Here is an 18,148-nt window from a genome sequence, read left to right on the forward strand (position 1 = left end):
AATAACTTAGTATTGTAGTCAGAGCTCTTCTCATAGACTCATGGTCTCCTTCTTAGAGATCAGCTGAAGTCAAGCCCTCTCACTTTACATCTGAGGGACAGGGTGTTGAAAGATAAAGCAATTTTCCCAAACCCGTAGAGCTAGTTAGTGGCAGATCTAGGCCCGGAACTTCAAGGTCAGGTGTCTGCCTACACTATGCTGTCATGCTCAAATGTATGGAAACAGCAGCAGCCCCCATAATTGAAAGCTGGTGGACGCCAGGAGGGTAATGTTTTCAGTCCTTACAACAAACCTATAAAGGAGGCTTCATTATTCTAATATCCCACTTTTCGGATGAGAAAACCAAAGCTCAGAGAGGTTAGATAACTCACCTAAGATCACACAGTTAGTAAATAGCAGAACTGCCTAATCTTGTGAGATGACCAAGTAGGGTTTACCAGTATCTAGGACTGACAGAAGACAGGTGATGCGCTGCCTAGTAGCGGGAGGAATGCCCAAAGGCCCACCCAACCAAAATGATCCACCCAATTTCTTTGCTATGGTGGTGAAAGATTGCACTTCAAGTCACTGCTAGAAAAGACCAAAGTATTGAGGGAATGGGACACTGAAGAGTTATGGGAAGGGAAACAGAAGAAAAGAGAACTCTTCAGGTACAGTAGGATGATACTGGTCAGGTGGAGGCAGCGTGAAGGTAAGTGGTCTCTGGAGAAAGAAGTGCTAAAACAAGAGCAGACACTGCCCAGCTCAGAATTGTCTATAGAATGAGCCTGGATCTTTGAGACCCTAATTGGGCTTTGGTGTTTATGGAAGTGGATAGCATGCATTTATAGAACATGATCAGTATACTCTGACTGTACTATTTGGGAAAGGGGTCCATAGTTCCATAAAATTGAATTAATAATAATCTTGGGCTCAGGATACATAGGTACATGCTTGGCCCTATTTTTAAATGAATACATGCATACATAAATATGTGCATTCATGATCCCAACACCCAGTCCAAGAGTTAGCGCATTTGATGAAGCTGTCTGACAATAACAAGTTTGGAGGAAGAGGATATGGATTAACAAAAGCTCTTATTTACCCGTGGAAGTAGGAGTTGGTTTAATCAGTTTGCATTCTCTTAATAGAGTTAGACAGTCTTATACCTTTTGATCTGACCATTCCACTTCTAGGTCTACAAACTTGTCCCAAAATAATGTTCACAGCAGCACTGTTTACTGTTTATAGTAGCAAAAAATAGATAGATATATAGACAAGAAAGGAAGGAAGGAAGAAAGGAAAGAAGAAGGAAGGAAGGAAGAAAGGAAGAAAGGAAGGAAGGGAGGGAGGGAGGGAGGGAGGAAGGGAAAGGGGGAGGGGAGGGGAAGAAGCAACCCAATGGAAAAAGAAACTACAAACAACCTAAATGCCTCGATGGCTACAAATGTAACAGAAAATGAATCTTCGATGGCTACAAATGTAACAGAAAATGAATCTTTGCAATCTAATACTTAGGGCAAAAGCTGGTTCCAGAAGTCTTCTTATAGCACAGTATTCTTCTTAGGAAATTTTAAACCACTGAAATGAAATAATATAAGCATACATATGTGTATGATAAAATTATTTTTCGTAAAAGCCAGAGAATGACCAAATTCAGGGCAGTATCCTCAGCAGGCCAGAGGTGCTAGGGAATCGCTTTCCCTCCCCAGGAGCCACCTTCAGCCACTGACCAATGGGAATTGGTGTATGAATATCCCAGGTCCCTTGCCTCTCGGGTGAAATAAGTCTGAGATATGTGTCTATGCTGTCTCGATGAGATCCCAGTGGAATGAAGCTCAAGCTACCAATCATAACTTGCATGATTACATGCAAGCCTTGACTGGCTGGCTCCCCTACTCCCCTGGAGGTACTTTCTGGCATCATCTCTCAAATAAACAACTTGCACATGGTCTGCTTTGGGGGAAAAAACCAAACTAATCTTAGATCTCAGATCATAATGGTGATACTGTCAGCTTGACACACGGAACTTTATAAATATTAATGGAAGAGCCAGTTTAAAGCCTTTAACATAGATACTCACCTAGGTGCTTTCACCAATAATTCAGTATTATATGTCATCCAGATGTTAGCTGGGGTCCCTCATGCCCTGAGGGACCGAGGTGAAAGTGTCCCATCCTGCCCTCATTCATTCATCTGCCTTTCCCCCATCCTACCCTCAAATCAACAGTGTGTTCTCTTAGACACCTCTGCTACCTGGCTCTTTGTTTCACATAGCTCCTGGGCTCTTCTTAGAGCACCCTCCCCACTCTTTTTCCTCCAGTCTTTACTTCTCCCCTCTCCCTTCCAGGATCATGCCAGGCTCCAAATTCTTCTTTCCACACCTCCAATCCCAAACTTATATATCCAAATCCATCAAGATACTCTTTGAGAAAAAGAAATTATAGGACTAGGCTGGGCATGGTAGCTGATGCCTGTAATCCCAGCATTTTGGGAGGCCGAGGCAGGCGGGTTGCTTGAGCACAGGAGTTTGAGACCAGCCTGGGCAACATGGTGAAATCCCATGTCTACAAAAAATACAAAAATTAGCCAGACCTGATGGCACACATCTGTAGTCTCAGCTACTCGGGAGGCTGAGGTGGGTAGATGGCTTGAGCTCGGGAGTTTGAGGCTGCAGTGAGCCACGGTTGCACCACTGCACTCCAGCCTGGGCGACACAGTGAGACCCTGTCTCAAAAAAAAAAAAAAAAATTACAGGACTAGCTAGCAAAGTTTTCTTCCTGCTACATCTAAAACTATAGACAAATACAGGAATCTTTCTTTCTTGAATGGGAAAAGTCTAGATCTTCAACAGCACCCACTCAAAAACTCTTAAGTTATGGTTATATAAAAAGGCTACATCACTCATCACCAGTCATGTGTTTGTTAACTTGGCCTCAAGGACTAAGGAAGTCCCAAATAAATAGAAGTATAAAGGACAGTCTGCAATATACCTAGCACAGCACTGTCCACTAGAAATCTAATATGAGCCACAAATGTGAGCCACTGAGGTAATTTTACATTTTCTAGAAGGCACACTTTTAAAAGGGTAAAAAGAAATAGATAAAATTAATTTTAACAATATGTTCTATTTCATCGATATATCCAAAAGGTTATCATATTAGTCCATTCTCACACTGCTGATAAAGACCCGAGACTGGGTAATTTATAAAGAAAAAGAAGTTTAATGGACTCACAGTTCCACATGGCTGGGGCAGCCTCACAATCATGGCAGAAGGTGAAAGGCACATCTTACATGGCAGCAGACAAAGAAAAATGACAGTCAAGTGAAAGGGGAAACCCCTTATAAAATCATCAGATCTCATGAGACTTATTTATTACCACAAGAACAGTATGGGAGAAACCGCCTCCGTCTTCCATGGGGTCCTTCCCACAACATGTGGGAATTAAGGGAGCTACATTTTTTTTTTTTTTTTTTTTTTTTTTTTTTTTTTGCGACGGAGTCTCACTCTGTCACCCAGGCTGGAGTGCGGTGTCATGATCTCCGCTCACTGCAATCTCTGCCTCTTAGGTTCAAGCGATTCTCCTGCCTCAGCCTCCTGAGTAGCTGGGATTACAGGCACGCACCACTATGCCCGGCTAATTATTTTTGTATTTTTAGTAGAGACAGGGTTTCATGTTGGTCAGGCTGGTCTCGAATTCCTGACCTCGTGATTCACCCACCTTGGCCTCCCAAAGTGCTGGGATTATAGGCGTGAGCCACTGCGCCCGGCTGGGAGCTACAATTTAAGATAAGATTTGGGTGGGGACACAGCCAAACCATATCAGTTATCATTTCAACATGTAATCATTATAAAAATCAGTAATGTAGCCAGACACAATGGCTCATGCCTGTAATCCCAGCTACTTGGGAGGCTGACGCTGGAGAATAGCTTGAGTCCAGGAATTTGAGGCAGGCCTGGGTAACATAGCAAGACCCTCATCTCTAAAAAATTATTGATGAGATAGTTTACATCCTTTTTCATACCAAGTCTGAAGTCTGGTGTGAATTTTATACATATGACATGTCTCAATTTGGACTAGCCACATTTCAACGCCATGTAGCTAGTGGTACTCTATTGGGCAGTGCAGTTCTAGCACTTCTCATGAGGATGAATCTCTATAGATTTGAAATCTGGCCTATTCTATTCTATGGCACACTTCAAATTGTGGGAAGCATTTGGCCCCAGTTCTGTTCCTTTAATATCACTAATACTATAGTCATTTTATGCATCAGATGATACAAGGTACAAATTATTCTTGAATAGGAATCCCTAAATTCCTTGTGAAGAACGGCTGTTTTTCTCTTTCTTTCTTTCTTTTTTTTTTTTTTTTTTTGAGTTGGAGTCTTGCTCTGTTGCCCAGGCTGGAGTGCTGTGGCATGATCTCGGCTCACTGCAACCTTCACCTCTTGGGTTCAAGCGATTCTCCTGCATCAGCCTCCTGACTACCTGGGATTACAGGCACGCAACACTGCGCCTGGCTAGTTTTTGTATTTTTAGTAGAAATGAGGTTTCACCATGTTGGCCAGGCTGGCCTAGCTTCAAGTGATCCTCTCGCCTCAACCTCCCAAAGTGCTGGGATTACAGGTGTGAGCCACCGCACCTGGCCTGTTTTTCTTTTTCTCAAAACTTTAATACCTCCAGAAAAATGAGATCAAGTGGAGGGACCAAGGTGAAAACAGCTGGGGCTGACAATAAGACCCTGGTGGCCTAGGGAAGAGGCCCTCCTGGTAGCTACACAACCCTCCCTGATGGAAATCATAGCAATTTGGAAGCTGGTGGTGGTTGTGATGGTTGGGGGTGGAGGTAAGGGCTGTACTTTGGCAAATGGCTTGGATGAAAGAAGGCTTTACTAAATGCTGATGTAAGAAATGCCAAATTTTCTAGATAATAGGTGGCACCTCAGACGTCAGAGTCCGCTGCAAATAATGGTTCATGCTCTGTTAATTATGGGACTAAGTAAATATCAATAGAAACAGATAAGGTCATGTTTTGGATAAAAACAGAAGAGCAGTGGATTCTGACAAGTCTCTGTATAACTAACCTTCATCTTTTGGGGTGAAGGAGAACTGAAAAAAGTCATTCATGTTACCTATCCTTGGTTCAGATTTTTAGAACACATTGCCACACAGGGATTCTAAGGATTTTCTCAATGTCAAATCAAACCATGATATCACTCAAGGCATTCATTAGTGGTGGTTGTTTTGTTGGCATTTTGCTGTATTTCCTTCTATACCTTTCGATAAAAAAAGTTTAGGTGATCTCTTCATAGCTAAGCTCAGTTTATTTATTTATTTATTTATTTATTTATTTATTTATTTAGAGACAGGGTCTCACTCTGTCACCCAGACTGGGGTGCAGTGGTGTGATCTTGTCTCACTGCAGCCTCGATCTCCTGAGCTCAATCCATCCTCCTACCTCAGCTTCCCAAGTAGCTGGGACTATAGGTGTAAGTCGCCAGGCCTGGTTGATTTTTTTGTTTTTGTTTTTTGTAGGGATGGGGTTTTGTCATGTTGCCTAGGCTGGTCACGAACTCCTGGGCTCAAATGATCCACCCGCCTCCGCCTTCCAAAGTGCTGGGATTACAGGCATGAGCCACTGAGCCCTGCCTGAAGCTCAGATTTAATACATAATTTAGTATCTTGCTTTTTCCCTCTTATTATAATGTTTGTATTTTCCATGTTCTCATATAGACTTCATACAAAGAACCTTTAAAGACAGTATAATGGTTCATTGTATGTGTGCCATGATTTATTTAACCATCCTCTGTTATTGTTTCCCTTCTGGGTATTATAGGATCTGATTTTGTTCATAACCCTTGGGCACAAGAAACATTATCTTTCTTTATTTTAAAAAATCAAATTAAATCTGGGTTTGCATTCCCACGTGCAGAGCTGGCAAGATGCCCAACAGCAGCCATTACTGGGGGGCTTGTCCCCATGTGTATGTACAGGATACCTGAAGTATGCTTGGCATGAAAGTTAGGATACTTTTTTAGTTTTTATTTTGAGATGGGGTCTTGCTCTGTCTCTTAGGCTGGAGTACAGTGGCGAGATCACGGCTCACTGCAGCCTCAACCTCTCTGGCTCAGATGATCCTTCCCACTCGGCCTCCTCAGTAGTAGGTGGGTGCCACCATGCCCAGCTAATTTTTGTATTTTTAGTAGAGATGGGGTTTGCCATGTTGCCCCGGCTGGTCTCGAACTCCTGGGCTCAAGCGATCCACTTGCCTTGGCCTCCCAAAGTGTTGGGATTATAGGCGTGAGCCACTGCTCCCACCCCTGTGATAGTTTTGACTCTAGTAATATCAATCTGCTTAAGGTAGCCTAAACTATAAAAAAGTACTGGCCCATGTAACTGGAAGTTCAGAGAAGGCTTCAGGTTGGATTGATTTAGTACCCTGACAATGTCATTGAGGACCCAGTTTCTTCCCATTTCTGCTCTGCTTTCTGCAAAGTCAGCTTCACTCTGGCCACAAAATGGTTGTCTACTGCTCTCCAGGTACTACATGCTTCCTTGAGTGCACCCAGAGATGGGAATGAGGTAGGAAGAGAGAAGGAGAAAAGTGAGAGGTTGAGAGAGGTGCTTCTAGAAGCTTCCTCAGAATAGCAGCAAGTTTCTTTCCTAGAAGCTCCCAGGAAATGTCTCCTCCTATATCATTGGCCTAAATTGGGTCAAGTATCTATCCTTGAACCAGGAGCCATGGCCAGCAATCAGAATTAAGCTCATTAGTTTGTAGATTGACCCATATATATCATGACTACAACTGAGGTGGGCTATTTTCTTCCCAAGGCACAAATGAACTGCCTGGGGGAGTGAACAAAAGTGGGAGTAGTTACCAATAGAAGAAGGAATGGATTTTATAGAGGTAACCAAAATGTCTCCTAAATCTTCCAACTTCTGTTTTCAGTCCTGGAAACCAAAGCACCCCATTGCACATAAGCAGCTAATGATATCGTCAAGGCATAGCAGCCCAAAGCCCAGAGCCAAAGACTCCACTGTCTTTTAGGCTGGGGAAGATAAGCGACTCCTTTCTTCTGCACCTCCAAGAGCAGCAAAATCAAAACATAGATTTAATTTCTCAATAAATTATCCTGTCACATCATCCCTGTACTTAAAATCTTTTCTGGCCAGGCGTGGTGGCTCATGCCTGTAATCCCAGCACTTTAGGAGGCCGAGGCGGATGGATCACCTGAGATCAGGAGTTCAAGACCAGCCTGGCCAACATGGTGAAACCCCATCTCTACTAAAAATACAAAAAAAAAAAAGAAAAAATTAGCCAGGCACAGTGGCATGCGCCTGTAATCCCAGCTATTTGGGAGGCTGAGGCAGGAGAATCACTTGAACCTGGGAGGTGGAGGTTGCGGTGAACCGAGATCGCACCACTGCACTCCAGCCTGGGCGACAGAGTGAGACTCCGTCTCAAACAAACAAACAAACAAACAAACAAACAAAAAATTCTTTTCTGAACTCTTTTGGAGGAATATAAAGGCTGAAACCCCTGAATTAGAAACAAAAGGACCAGGATAAACAGGGCTTCAAAAGGGTTTGGGCCATCCAAAAGAGTTTGCTGAAAAAAGCCTACCCCATAAGTACATACAGCTATTATGCATCCATAAGAATTAAAAATAAGAAATAAAAAATTAAAAAATCTAGACTCTAGACATGGGAGAAAAGAGGTACTCCTTCAAATCATACACATATTTGATTAAAGATGTACATTTAGTAAAGCTTTATTAAGTAACCCTTGATCCACTAGTTCACTTATTTTCACCATCTCACTTCCCACTCTTAAAATCGAAAAGTGCCTGGCAAATCTTGGAATCAACCAAGACATCCTTCAGTAGGCGAATTAATAATAAACTGTGATAAATCCAACATGGTGAAATATTATTTAGCCCTAAAAAGAAATGAACTATCAAGCCATGAAAAGACACTGAGAAACTTTAAATGCATATGGCGATGTGAAAGAAGCCAGTCTGAAAAAGCCACACCCTGTAGGATTCCAACTATATGACATTCTGGAAAAGGGAAAATTAGAGACAGTGAAAAGATCAGTGGTTTCCAGGGGTCAGAAGAAAGGGAGGGTTGAATAGGTAGAGCACAGAGGAGTTTTAGGACAGCGAAACTATTCTGTGTGATACTATAGTGGTGGATACTTGTCATTATACATTTGTCCAAACCCACAAAATGTACAACAGTAAGAGTGAATCCTAATGTAAACTATGGACTTTGGATGATAATGATGTGTTAATATGGGTCCCTTGATTGTAATAAATGTACCAGTCTGGTAGGGGATGTTGATGGTGGAAGAAGATGTGTGTCTCAGGGGGATATGTGGGAATTCCCTGTGTTTTCCATTGAATTTTGCTGTGAACCTAAAAATTCTTTAAAAATAAAGTCTATTTTGTTTTAAAAAGGCAGGCTGGTATTATGAAAGAACATCGAATTGAGAGCCAGGAGACCTGGATTCAAACCCAGACTGCCATTTACGAGTTGTATAAACTTAAATTATTTTAACCTTTCTGTGTCTTAGCTCACTCACCTGTAAAATGAGGATAATATTCATCCATCATATTCACTGTGAAGAGACAACATAAGTGCTTTCACATAGCACACAATAGGTGCTCAAAAAAACATTAACTGAGAAGAGAGAAGGAGGAAGAAAATACAAGGAGAGCGGGATATTATACCCCTGTCAAATGGTGACAGAGGTATTTTGTAACAAGATCCACTAGTTAGGGAGATAGATCTTTTTTTCTCATCTATTCCACTCTACTTTGGATTTTGGCTGTATCATGTTATGATTTAATAAAGTGTCCATTATTATTTAAATTACTCAGAAAACTACCTTTGCCTAGTTCTAGTGTTCTATAGCAGCTGTTGAGAAGGAATGCGATTTGGGATAGGTTCAGTTGTTATTTTTGTTGATTTTTGTGTGTTTAATACATGTTTGTTATGAACCTGAACAGTGACTGTTAGTTTTGCTGGACACTGGCGATGCAGCAGTGAGTACACCAGACTTGGTCCCAGCCCTGCCAAGGCTTAAGTCTAGTGTAGAAGACAGGCATTGATCAAACTATAACAAAGCGTTTGGAGAGTTACAGTGGGAAATAGAGAGAATCGAGAAAACATATGGCAAGGAGAAGGAATTGACTTTATGGTCAGGGAAGGCCTCCCTTTATGTTTAAGTGATGATTACACTGAGATCTGAGGCATTAGCTGGAAGGAATAGGGAGTTAGGTTAGAGTGGGTTAGGGGAGGACAGTGATTTTCACACTGAGGTGCATCAGAATTACCCGCAGGTGGCCGGGCGCGGTGCCTCTTGCCTGTAATCCTAGCATTTTGGGAGGCGGAGGTGGGCAGATTGCCTGCGCTCAGGAGTTCGAGACCAGCCTGGGCGACATGGCGAAACCCTGTCTCTACTAAAAATACAAAAAATTAGCTAGGCGTGGTGGTGCGCACCTGTAATTCCAGCTACTCAGGAGGCTGAGGCACGAGAATTGCTTGAACCTGGGAGGCAGAGGTTGCAATGAGCTGAGATCATGCCACTGCACTCCAGCCTGGGCGACAGAGTGAGTCTGTCTCGGAAAAAAAAAAAAAAAAAGAATTACCTGGAGGGCTTGCATATTAGTTAACTGTTGCTGCATAACGAATTTTCCAGAAACTTAGCAGCTGGAAACCACAAACACTTATTACAACAAACTGAGGATTTCTGGGGGTGAGGAGTCCAGGAGCTACTTAGTTGAGTGGTTCTGACTCAGGGTCTCTCTCAAGGTTACAATGAGGTGTCAATCAAGGTGTTGGCTAGAGCTTTGTCATCTCAAGGCTCCACAGGGGGAGTATCACAGGAGAGAGAGAGGGAGAGGTGGGGGGAGGGAGAGAGGTAGGGAGGCAGGGAGCATTAGCATAGTACATTTGCTATAATTCATGAACCAATATTGATACATTATTATTAAACAAATTTGGGCCAAAGTCTGTACTTTATTCAGAATTTCTTAGTTTTACCTAATATCCCTTTGTCCATTTGTTTTAGAATATTTTATTCCTTTTAGCTAGAATGATTGCCTATATTGACTTTATTTTTTAAATTCCTTTTTTTTTTTTGTTTTGAGACGGGGTCTCACTCTGTCACCCAGGCTGGAGTGCAATAGCGTGATCTCGGCTCACTGCAACCTCCGCCTCCAGGGTTCAAGCGATTCTTCTGCCTCAGCCTCCCAAGTACCTGGGATTACAGGCACCCACCATCACGCCTGGCTAATTTTTTTATTTTTAGTACAGACGAGGTTTCACCATGTTGGCCAGGCTGGTCTTGAACTCCTGACCTCAGGTGATCCGCCTGCCTCAGTGTCCCAAAGTGTTGGGATTACAGGCATGAGCCACTGCACCCAGCCTATTTTTTTTTTCTAGTTATATTTTTAAATGATAAATAATAATTGTACATATTCATGAGGTTACACAGTGATCAGATCAGGGTAATTAGCATATTCATCATCTCAAACATTTACCATTTCCTTGTGTTGGGAACTTCAATATTCTCCTTCTAACTATTTGAAACTATATAATACATTGTTTTTAACTATAGTCACCCTACAGTGCTATAGAACACTAGAACTTATTCCTCCTGTATAGCTATAATTTTGTATCCTTTAACAAATCTCTCCCTATCCTAATATCCTTTAAAAATTTTTTAATTGACACATAATAATTGTACATATTTATGGGGTATATAGTGACATTTTGATACATACAATGTAGAGTGGTCAAATCAGGATGATTAGCATATCCATCACTTCAAACATTTATCATTACTAATATACTTTTTTTCTGTTCCAGAATCCCAACCAGGATAGTACATTATATTTAGTTGTCATATCTCCTTAGGCTCTTCTTGGCTAAGTGACAGTTTCTCAGGCTTTCCTTGTTTTGAATGCCCTTGATAGTTTTGAGGAGTACTGGTCAGGCATTTTGTAGGACCCCAGTCTCTGAAGTGAGATCTCATCACTTCTGACCAGACTCTTCTTTGTTAGAAGCATGAGCTAAGTCTAACCCACATTCAAGTGGAAAGGAATTAAGCTCCATCTCTTGATGAATATCAAAGAATTTGTGGCCATATCTTTAAGATCCTCATTGCTTGCTAAAACGCAGATCTGCTTCAGTAGGGCTGCAGTGGGGCCCAAGAGTTTGCATTTCTTTTATTTTTCTTTTTTTAAGATGGAGTTTCGCTCTTGTTGCCCAGCCTGGAGTGCAATGGTGCAATCTCGGCTCACTGCAACCTCCACCTCCCAGGTTCAAGCGATTCTCCTGCCTCAGCCCGCCGAGTAGCTGGGATTACAGGCATGTGTCACTATGCCCTGCTAATTTTGTATTTTTAGTAGAGATGGGGTTTCTCCATTTTGGTCAGGCTGGTCTCCAACTCCCGACCTCAGGTGATCCACCCGCCTCAGTCTCCCAAAGTGCTGGGATTACAGGCGAGAGCTACCACATCTGGCCTAATCTTTTTTTTTTTTTTGAGACAGAGTCTTGCTCTGTGGCCCAGGCTGGAGTGCAATGGCGCAATCTCAGCTCACTGCAACCCCCGCCTCCTGGGTTCAAGTGATTCTCCTGCCTCAGCCTCCCGAGTAGCTGGAATTACAGGTGTGTGCCACTACGCCCAGCTAATTTTTGTATTTTTAGTAGAGACGGGGTTTCACCATGTTAGCCAGGCTGGTCTCGATCTGCTGACCTCGTGATCCGCCCACCTCAGACTCCCAAAGTGCTGGGATTACACGTGTGAGCCACCGCGCCCGGCCTCTTTTTTTTTTTTTTTTTTTTTTTTGAGACTGGGTCTCACTTTGTCGCCCAGGCTGGTGTGCAGTGGTGCAATCTTGGTTCACTGCAGCCTCCACTTCCTGAGTTCAAGCTATCCAGCCATCTTAGCCCCCCCAAGTAACTGGGACTATAGGAGCGCACCACCTTGCCCTGCTAATATTTTTGTATTTTTAGTAGAGACGGAGTTTTGCCATGTTGCCCAGGCTGGTCTCCAACTCCTGAGCTCAAGCAACCTGCCCGCCTCTACCTCCCAAAGTGCTAGGATTAGACGCCCCAAGAGTTTGCATTTCTAACAAGTTCTCAGGTGATGCTGCTGCCGCAGGTCCAGGGATTTCACTTTTGAAAGCCACTGGGAGTGGGGTCTGCACTAGACCTTGGTGTGTACAAGGAGTTGAAAAGAGTTCATCAAGATCTATTTATCAACACACTGGTGTCAGTCACTTCTGGCCTCTACAAGTTATCACAAAAGTATTAGGTAAAAATATATGCATTGCTGTACACAAGAGGTACAGTACCTTGCATTTATATTACATATGGTTTATTTCATTTGACTGTCACAAATGCCAGGGAGATAAATCAGGTATCTTAATCTGATATAAAAATAAGCGTGACTCAGACAGGCTAGGTGACCTTAGCCTTGTCTAAGCACATTTTACATTATATCGGGCTCTTTCATATTGTTCCCAACTTCTAGGACTTTGTCACCTTTTGGAAAAGCAGAAATAAAATTAGGCACATGAAAGTTTAAATAATCAAATCAACAGAATGGATTTTAAGTAGCATTTTGTGCAGTGGAAAAGGAAGAAGTGAAACAAGCGATTTGCAAGCTCAGAAAGATCAGTGCTTTGTTGCTTAGGCTGAGAAAATCTCCCTCTCCACAAATATCCAGCTTCTTCCTGCTCACTGACAACTGCCACCAATTATCGCTCCACTTCCAGGTGGCACCTGAGAGTCACTTTAGGAACCACAGGCCACTGGTCTTCTCTTTGTATGCCCATGCACACCAACTGGATTACTTAGCTCTTCTGGTAAAGCTCCTGGTTAAAGAAGTTGTTAGTATGTCTTTTTTAATGCTTTGATTTAATTTGAATGGAAAAGACATGGTAGTCTATATACCTCTACCAAGATGACCAAGATGTTCTTGAAAATCCAAAAGTCTAGAAGACCACTGGATGTCTTTTTTTTTTTTTTTTTTTTTGAGACGGAGTCTTGCTCTGTTGCCCAGGCTGGAGTGCAGTGGCACGATCTCGGCTCACTGCAAGCTCTGCCTCCCAGGTTCATGCCATTCTCCTGCCCCAGCCTCCCGAGTAGCTGGGGCTACAGGGGCCCGCCACCACGCCCGGCTAATTTTTCGTACTTTTAATAGAGCTGGGGTTTCACCATGTTAGCCAGGATGGTCTCGATTTCCTGACCTCGTGATCCGCCCGCCTCGGCCTCCCAAAGTGCTGGGATTACAGGCGTGAGCCACGGCACCTGGCCGATGTCTTTTACTGTGTATGTTACTTTTCTTTACATTCAGAGTAGAGATGCAACTATTTTATTAAGCAAAGAATTGGCTGCATAAACGTCCACTGAAGCACAAAAGCTAAATAACTACCCACCAATAATCTCATTCAGTGAGAAAACTAGTCCAATCAGAGACCCAAGGAGTGGCTTCCAGTCACATTTGTACCTTTCCTTAAAGAACATTCTTCCTGTCCTTTTAGTTACATATGTTTATGTTTACATACTGCCAAAAAAAAAAAAAAAGCCAAGGTTTGGTGGAAATGGCTAAAGCAAGTTGTACTTTATTCACTCAAAATAGGAAATAACAATTTCATATACTCAGCCCTGAGTTCAAGTTCACTTTTTTTTGTTTGTTTGTTTTGAGAGGGGGGTCTGGGTATGTTGCCTAGGCAGACCTTGAACTTCTGGGCTCACGTGATCCTCCCACCTCCGCCTGCAGGGTCGTTAGGACTATAGGTGCATGTCACCATGCCAGGCTCTCAAGTTCACTTGAGATAAAGAATACCCAACACTGTGTAAGCATAGACTCCTGTCCAAAAGTGGTGGTGAAGCGTGAAGGGAGCTGTCCTATGGTGGTGGTGTAGAGAAGGGGTATGAAAGAAAGTGCCAGTGACCTTACATTTGATCCTTTCCAATGGTAGTAGTGGGGTGGGGGGGTATGAAACAGAGTCAGTGACCTTGCAATTATCCTGTCCACTGGCATTGGGGAGGTAGGGAGTGTTAGTGACCCTTGACCTCACAATGGATCCCGTCCAACGGTGGTGGTGGGGGGACATGAAATGCAATCAGTGACTTAATCTTGTGCGGGAAGGAGGGGCAAGGAACCACGAAAAAGAGAATCAGCGACCTAACAATCCAGTCCAAAGGTGTTCCAAAGCTGTTCTCTCGGGAGTGAGGCAGGGAGGTGGGGGTGGGGTTGGGCCACGAAACACAGTCAGTCTAGTTAGGCTGTAAAATCTAAATGTCAAGATGCAGCGAACTGCAAGTCCTCCTCCCGGAAAAGGCGCCTGCGGTTGAGAAGGGTCTTGAGCAGCGCAGAGGCTCGGATTCCGGGCTCCCGGCCTCTTCCCGGTCCGCGAGCACCTCGGCTACCTTTCGGCAGTGGAGAACCCAGCCAGAGGAGGAGCTGAGAGCGGCTGCACTTGCTGGGCTGGGCTGAGTCCCACGAGCCAGGGAGGGGGTCTCTGGCGCCGCGCCCGGACAAAACACAAACGTCACAGAGGCAGCGGCGGCCAATCAGTGGAGGGCGCGCGCGGCCGCGTGCCCCTCGCGCTCCTCGCCGCCCCTCGCGCGCCGCGTACGTGCAGCAACCGACTCCGCCCAGCGAGGCGGAGCCTAGGGAAGCCGCGGGCGGCCAGCGGCGGTCCTGGAGCTGCTGCTGCTGCTGCGGCGGCTGCACCGGCGGCGCCGAGGCCGAGATCGAGGTCGGGGTGCGCGCTTAGCAAACGTGCCCTATCCGTGCGGCTTGGCTGCGCCAGCCCTTGCGGCCACCCGGGCGTCTAGGCGGGTCTGTGCGCCGCCCCGGCGAGGATGCGGCTGTTCCGGTGGCTGCTGAAGCAGCCGGTGCCCAAGCAGATCGAGCGCTACTCGCGCTTTTCGCCGTCGCCGCTCTCCATCAAACAGTTCCTGGACTTCGGTGAGTACGGGGCCAAGGGTCCCCATGGGCCCGGGGCCGCCGCCATTCGGGCTGCCACCCCGGATCTTCGCAGCTTCGGGATAAAGTCCGTGGGAACCGCAGGCGGGGCTAGGGGATGTCCGGGGGGCTCTCCTGGGGCTCGGATTTCGGGGCGCGGAGGGGCAGGGCCTGGCCCCCTCGCACCCAGCCTGGGACTTACCCGGAGACACAGAAACGGCGTCTCATTGCAAGACCCTCATCGCAGGCGAGACTCCCCAAACCTGCCATCGTTAGCTTCAAATCTGCTTGACACAAACCTCACAGCCCTTAAAACTTCAGAACGAGATGTGGGTGGCTTTTTAATGTTTTTATTTTTAGAATTTTTTTTTTGGTTGGATAAGAACTGTTTAGAAATACCTTGAGGTTGAATAAATTATGCAACGGCATTTTGTTCCTTTTCTGCTCTAAGGTGTTGCTGTGTGGCTGGAGTGGCAGGACTCGAACTGTTGTCTTCATCAGGTTATGTTAAAGCAGTTAGAGGCCTGGCCTGCAGACGCCTTAGATGCTTGGGAAGAGCGGACGCCTGGGTTCCTAGCATCAGAGCAGGGTCTAATACAACTCTGGCTTTAGTGCCAGCACCTTTCGTTTCTCTTCTCCATTGGTGTCCCACCCACATTCTCCCTGTCCGGTGGGCTGGTGGGCGGCTTTCACGGATTGAGGTGGGACCAAAGAAGATTCGGGTTCCCAGCCTGCCTCAGGCCTAGCTGAGATGGGAATAGATTCCACCACCTTCTGTTAACTGGATCATGTTTCCCCAGAAAACGAAGGAGCTGGTTGTGAAACACCTAAAAGTAAAACGCATGCATTGAGGTATCAGAATGGAACTCAGCATCCCTGAAGGAAAATCAAATCCAGCAGCAAAGGTGTTCTAAGCTCTCCAGGGGAAATCGTAGGGTGTCTGTTCATTTAATGAATTTTATGTAAATGTCAGGGGTGTCAGTGATAGTGTCAGTTGGGCATAAAAACTAAAGTGCAGAGTAGGTAGAACATTTGAGAAGACCTGATATGCAAAAAGTGATGTCCATACTTTTTTTTTTTTTTAAAAAGCTAGGATAGGAAGAGAGGAATAGGTTAAAGTTGAGACCAAATTAAAATTTTAGAAGCCAGTTTGCCAGAGAATGATGATGAAAGTCAAAGTTCAATGACACGTTGATCTCTGCATCTTAAAACTTCACTCCCAAAAGCTATTGGTAGTTTTACTTACTATCTCGAGAATTGTAGAGGTTTGAGGCAGTTTCTGACTTTAGAGTTTAGAAAATGTTGCTGTTGCTATAAATATAGGCAAGTTTTCCATCTTTATGGTTTAGGGAAGATTCTGAAGGTATCAGCCTTTCATTAGTGTAAACTGAAACAGGATAATTCACAATAAAAGGAAGAGAAGGAATCCAGAAACTCCCAGTTCTTTCCACCCTCAAAGTTTAAGTGATAGCTCCAATAGCCAGCCAAAATTTTGGTTAGTTGATTTCTATAGCAGCTAGTGTCTACCCGTGTCAATAGGTATTTTGGTAAGGATGTTATGTGAGTAGGAAAACCACAGTGGAGGATAGTGTTATCATGGAAAACCTGTGAGGCCAGTATCTGGAAACAAATGTTCTAATTCTGGCTCTGCCACTAGCTCAGAATATGGCCTTGACTAAGTGACCAAACCTCACTTGGGGTTCATTTTCCTCATTAATAAAATGAGTAGATTGTATCAGGCGATCTTTAAAAGCACAGCTCACCACTATACGATTGTGATTTCAAAGGAAAAGGCATGAACTTTCTAAAAGAAAACTACCAAATCTTTTGATAGATATTTCCTATAAAAGTCTACTGACCTATTTTGGGAGGAGTGGAGGGATTCACTAAGGTCATGAGAGAAGCATAATAATTTAAGGTTTTCCTTATAAGGAAGCACACAGAAGTGCTAGATATAGTTGTAGTGGAATTTGCTAGAAGTGACAAGGCTAGTTTGTAACACCCAGAGATGAATCAGGTGCTAATTAGCCTATCTTTAATGACAGGACAACTAAAAGAAGGGAGTTGTTGCAAAAAGGCCATCTCTACTTCTACTTTTCTCTTAGTTCTGTCTCTTGATAGCAGTTCTATTTTGGCAATTGATGTGGGAGTTGGAGAATTCAGAATGGGTGTGGGATATTTTTAAGGTGAGGAGAGAGGAGGAGTGAAGAGGCTTCATGCCCCTGTATGATTAGAGAAAACTGCAGGAGAGGGCCAACTCAGACACTTAAAGCACCAGGTAGCGGGCATTGGATAAGTGAATGAAGCCAACGAGTTGAGGACCGTGATAAATTCCTGGTATATAGCTAGCTCCAAAGGGGCAGCTGATTGGCACCAATTCAGTATATTTCAAGAGAACTTTGGCATAAACAAAATAGACAGATGGATCAAGTTGGCCCACAGGCTGCTAGTTTATGAACTTTATGACTTTCTCCACGGGTACTTTACAAATGGGACGTACATTTTGACTAGAGTAACTAGACAGGGACCAGAGAAAGGAGATACACAGGATATACATAATTTGTTACAAACTTGGTAAATAGGCTTTCTTATGTGGATGTACTGCACATCAGTAAATAAGGAGATTATTTGCTATGTTCAAAAGTGGAGGCTAAAACTGGTTGTTACTTCAGAAGCAGTGCTTTTATTTTAAAGCAGGGATTTCTGAGCCTCAGTACTCTTGTCATTTCAGGCCAGGTAATTTTGGTTGGAGCTGTCTTGTGCACTGTGGGAAGTTGAGCTACATCCCTGGCCTCTACCCACTAGATGCCATGAGCACCTCCCACTCCGAGTCGTGACAACCAAACATGTCTCCAGTCATTGCCAAATGTCCCCTGGGGGAGCAAAATGTCCCCTGGACTTCTGTTGAATCACTGTTTGGAAGTGTTTACTTGAGTGGTTTTCAGGCCAGGGCCTCATACTCTGAATTTTTGTTGTAAATGGTCTGGGGGTGCTGGGGGTGGAGAGCGGAGCACTGGTATTTTTAGGAGATCCCCCTGTCATTCTAAAGCATATTCAGGGTTAAGCATCATTAATCAAATGATCTTCTGTCTGATCTGCTGGCCCCCTTTCATCTATGTGCAGTATTTTTCTCTATGCTTTTTAAAATAATGAAAGTTTCTTGAACTCCATCTTGACTT

At 44.1% G+C, this 18,148-nt stretch overlaps 1 protein-coding gene across 1 annotated transcript in view; it reads left to right on the top strand.

Annotated features, from left to right (window-relative positions):
• The first annotated feature begins 13,595 nt into the window (after positions 1 to 13,595).
• The window catches only part of PDK3 (pyruvate dehydrogenase kinase 3), a 76,890-nt gene continuing 72,337 nt past the window's right edge, over positions 13,596 to 18,148 (top strand). The window contains exon 1 of the mRNA XM_054544423.2: positions 13,596 to 14,972. Within this exon, the coding sequence (XP_054400398.1) occupies positions 14,867 to 14,972 (106 nt within the window). The 5' untranslated portion in view covers positions 13,596 to 14,866. The remainder of the gene's footprint in view (positions 14,973 to 18,148) is intronic.

The sequence above is a fragment of the Pongo abelii genome, chromosome X (genome assembly GCF_028885655.2).
Source record: "Pongo abelii isolate AG06213 chromosome X, NHGRI_mPonAbe1-v2.0_pri, whole genome shotgun sequence".
Classification (NCBI taxonomy): Eukaryota; Metazoa; Chordata; class Mammalia; order Primates; family Hominidae; genus Pongo; species Pongo abelii.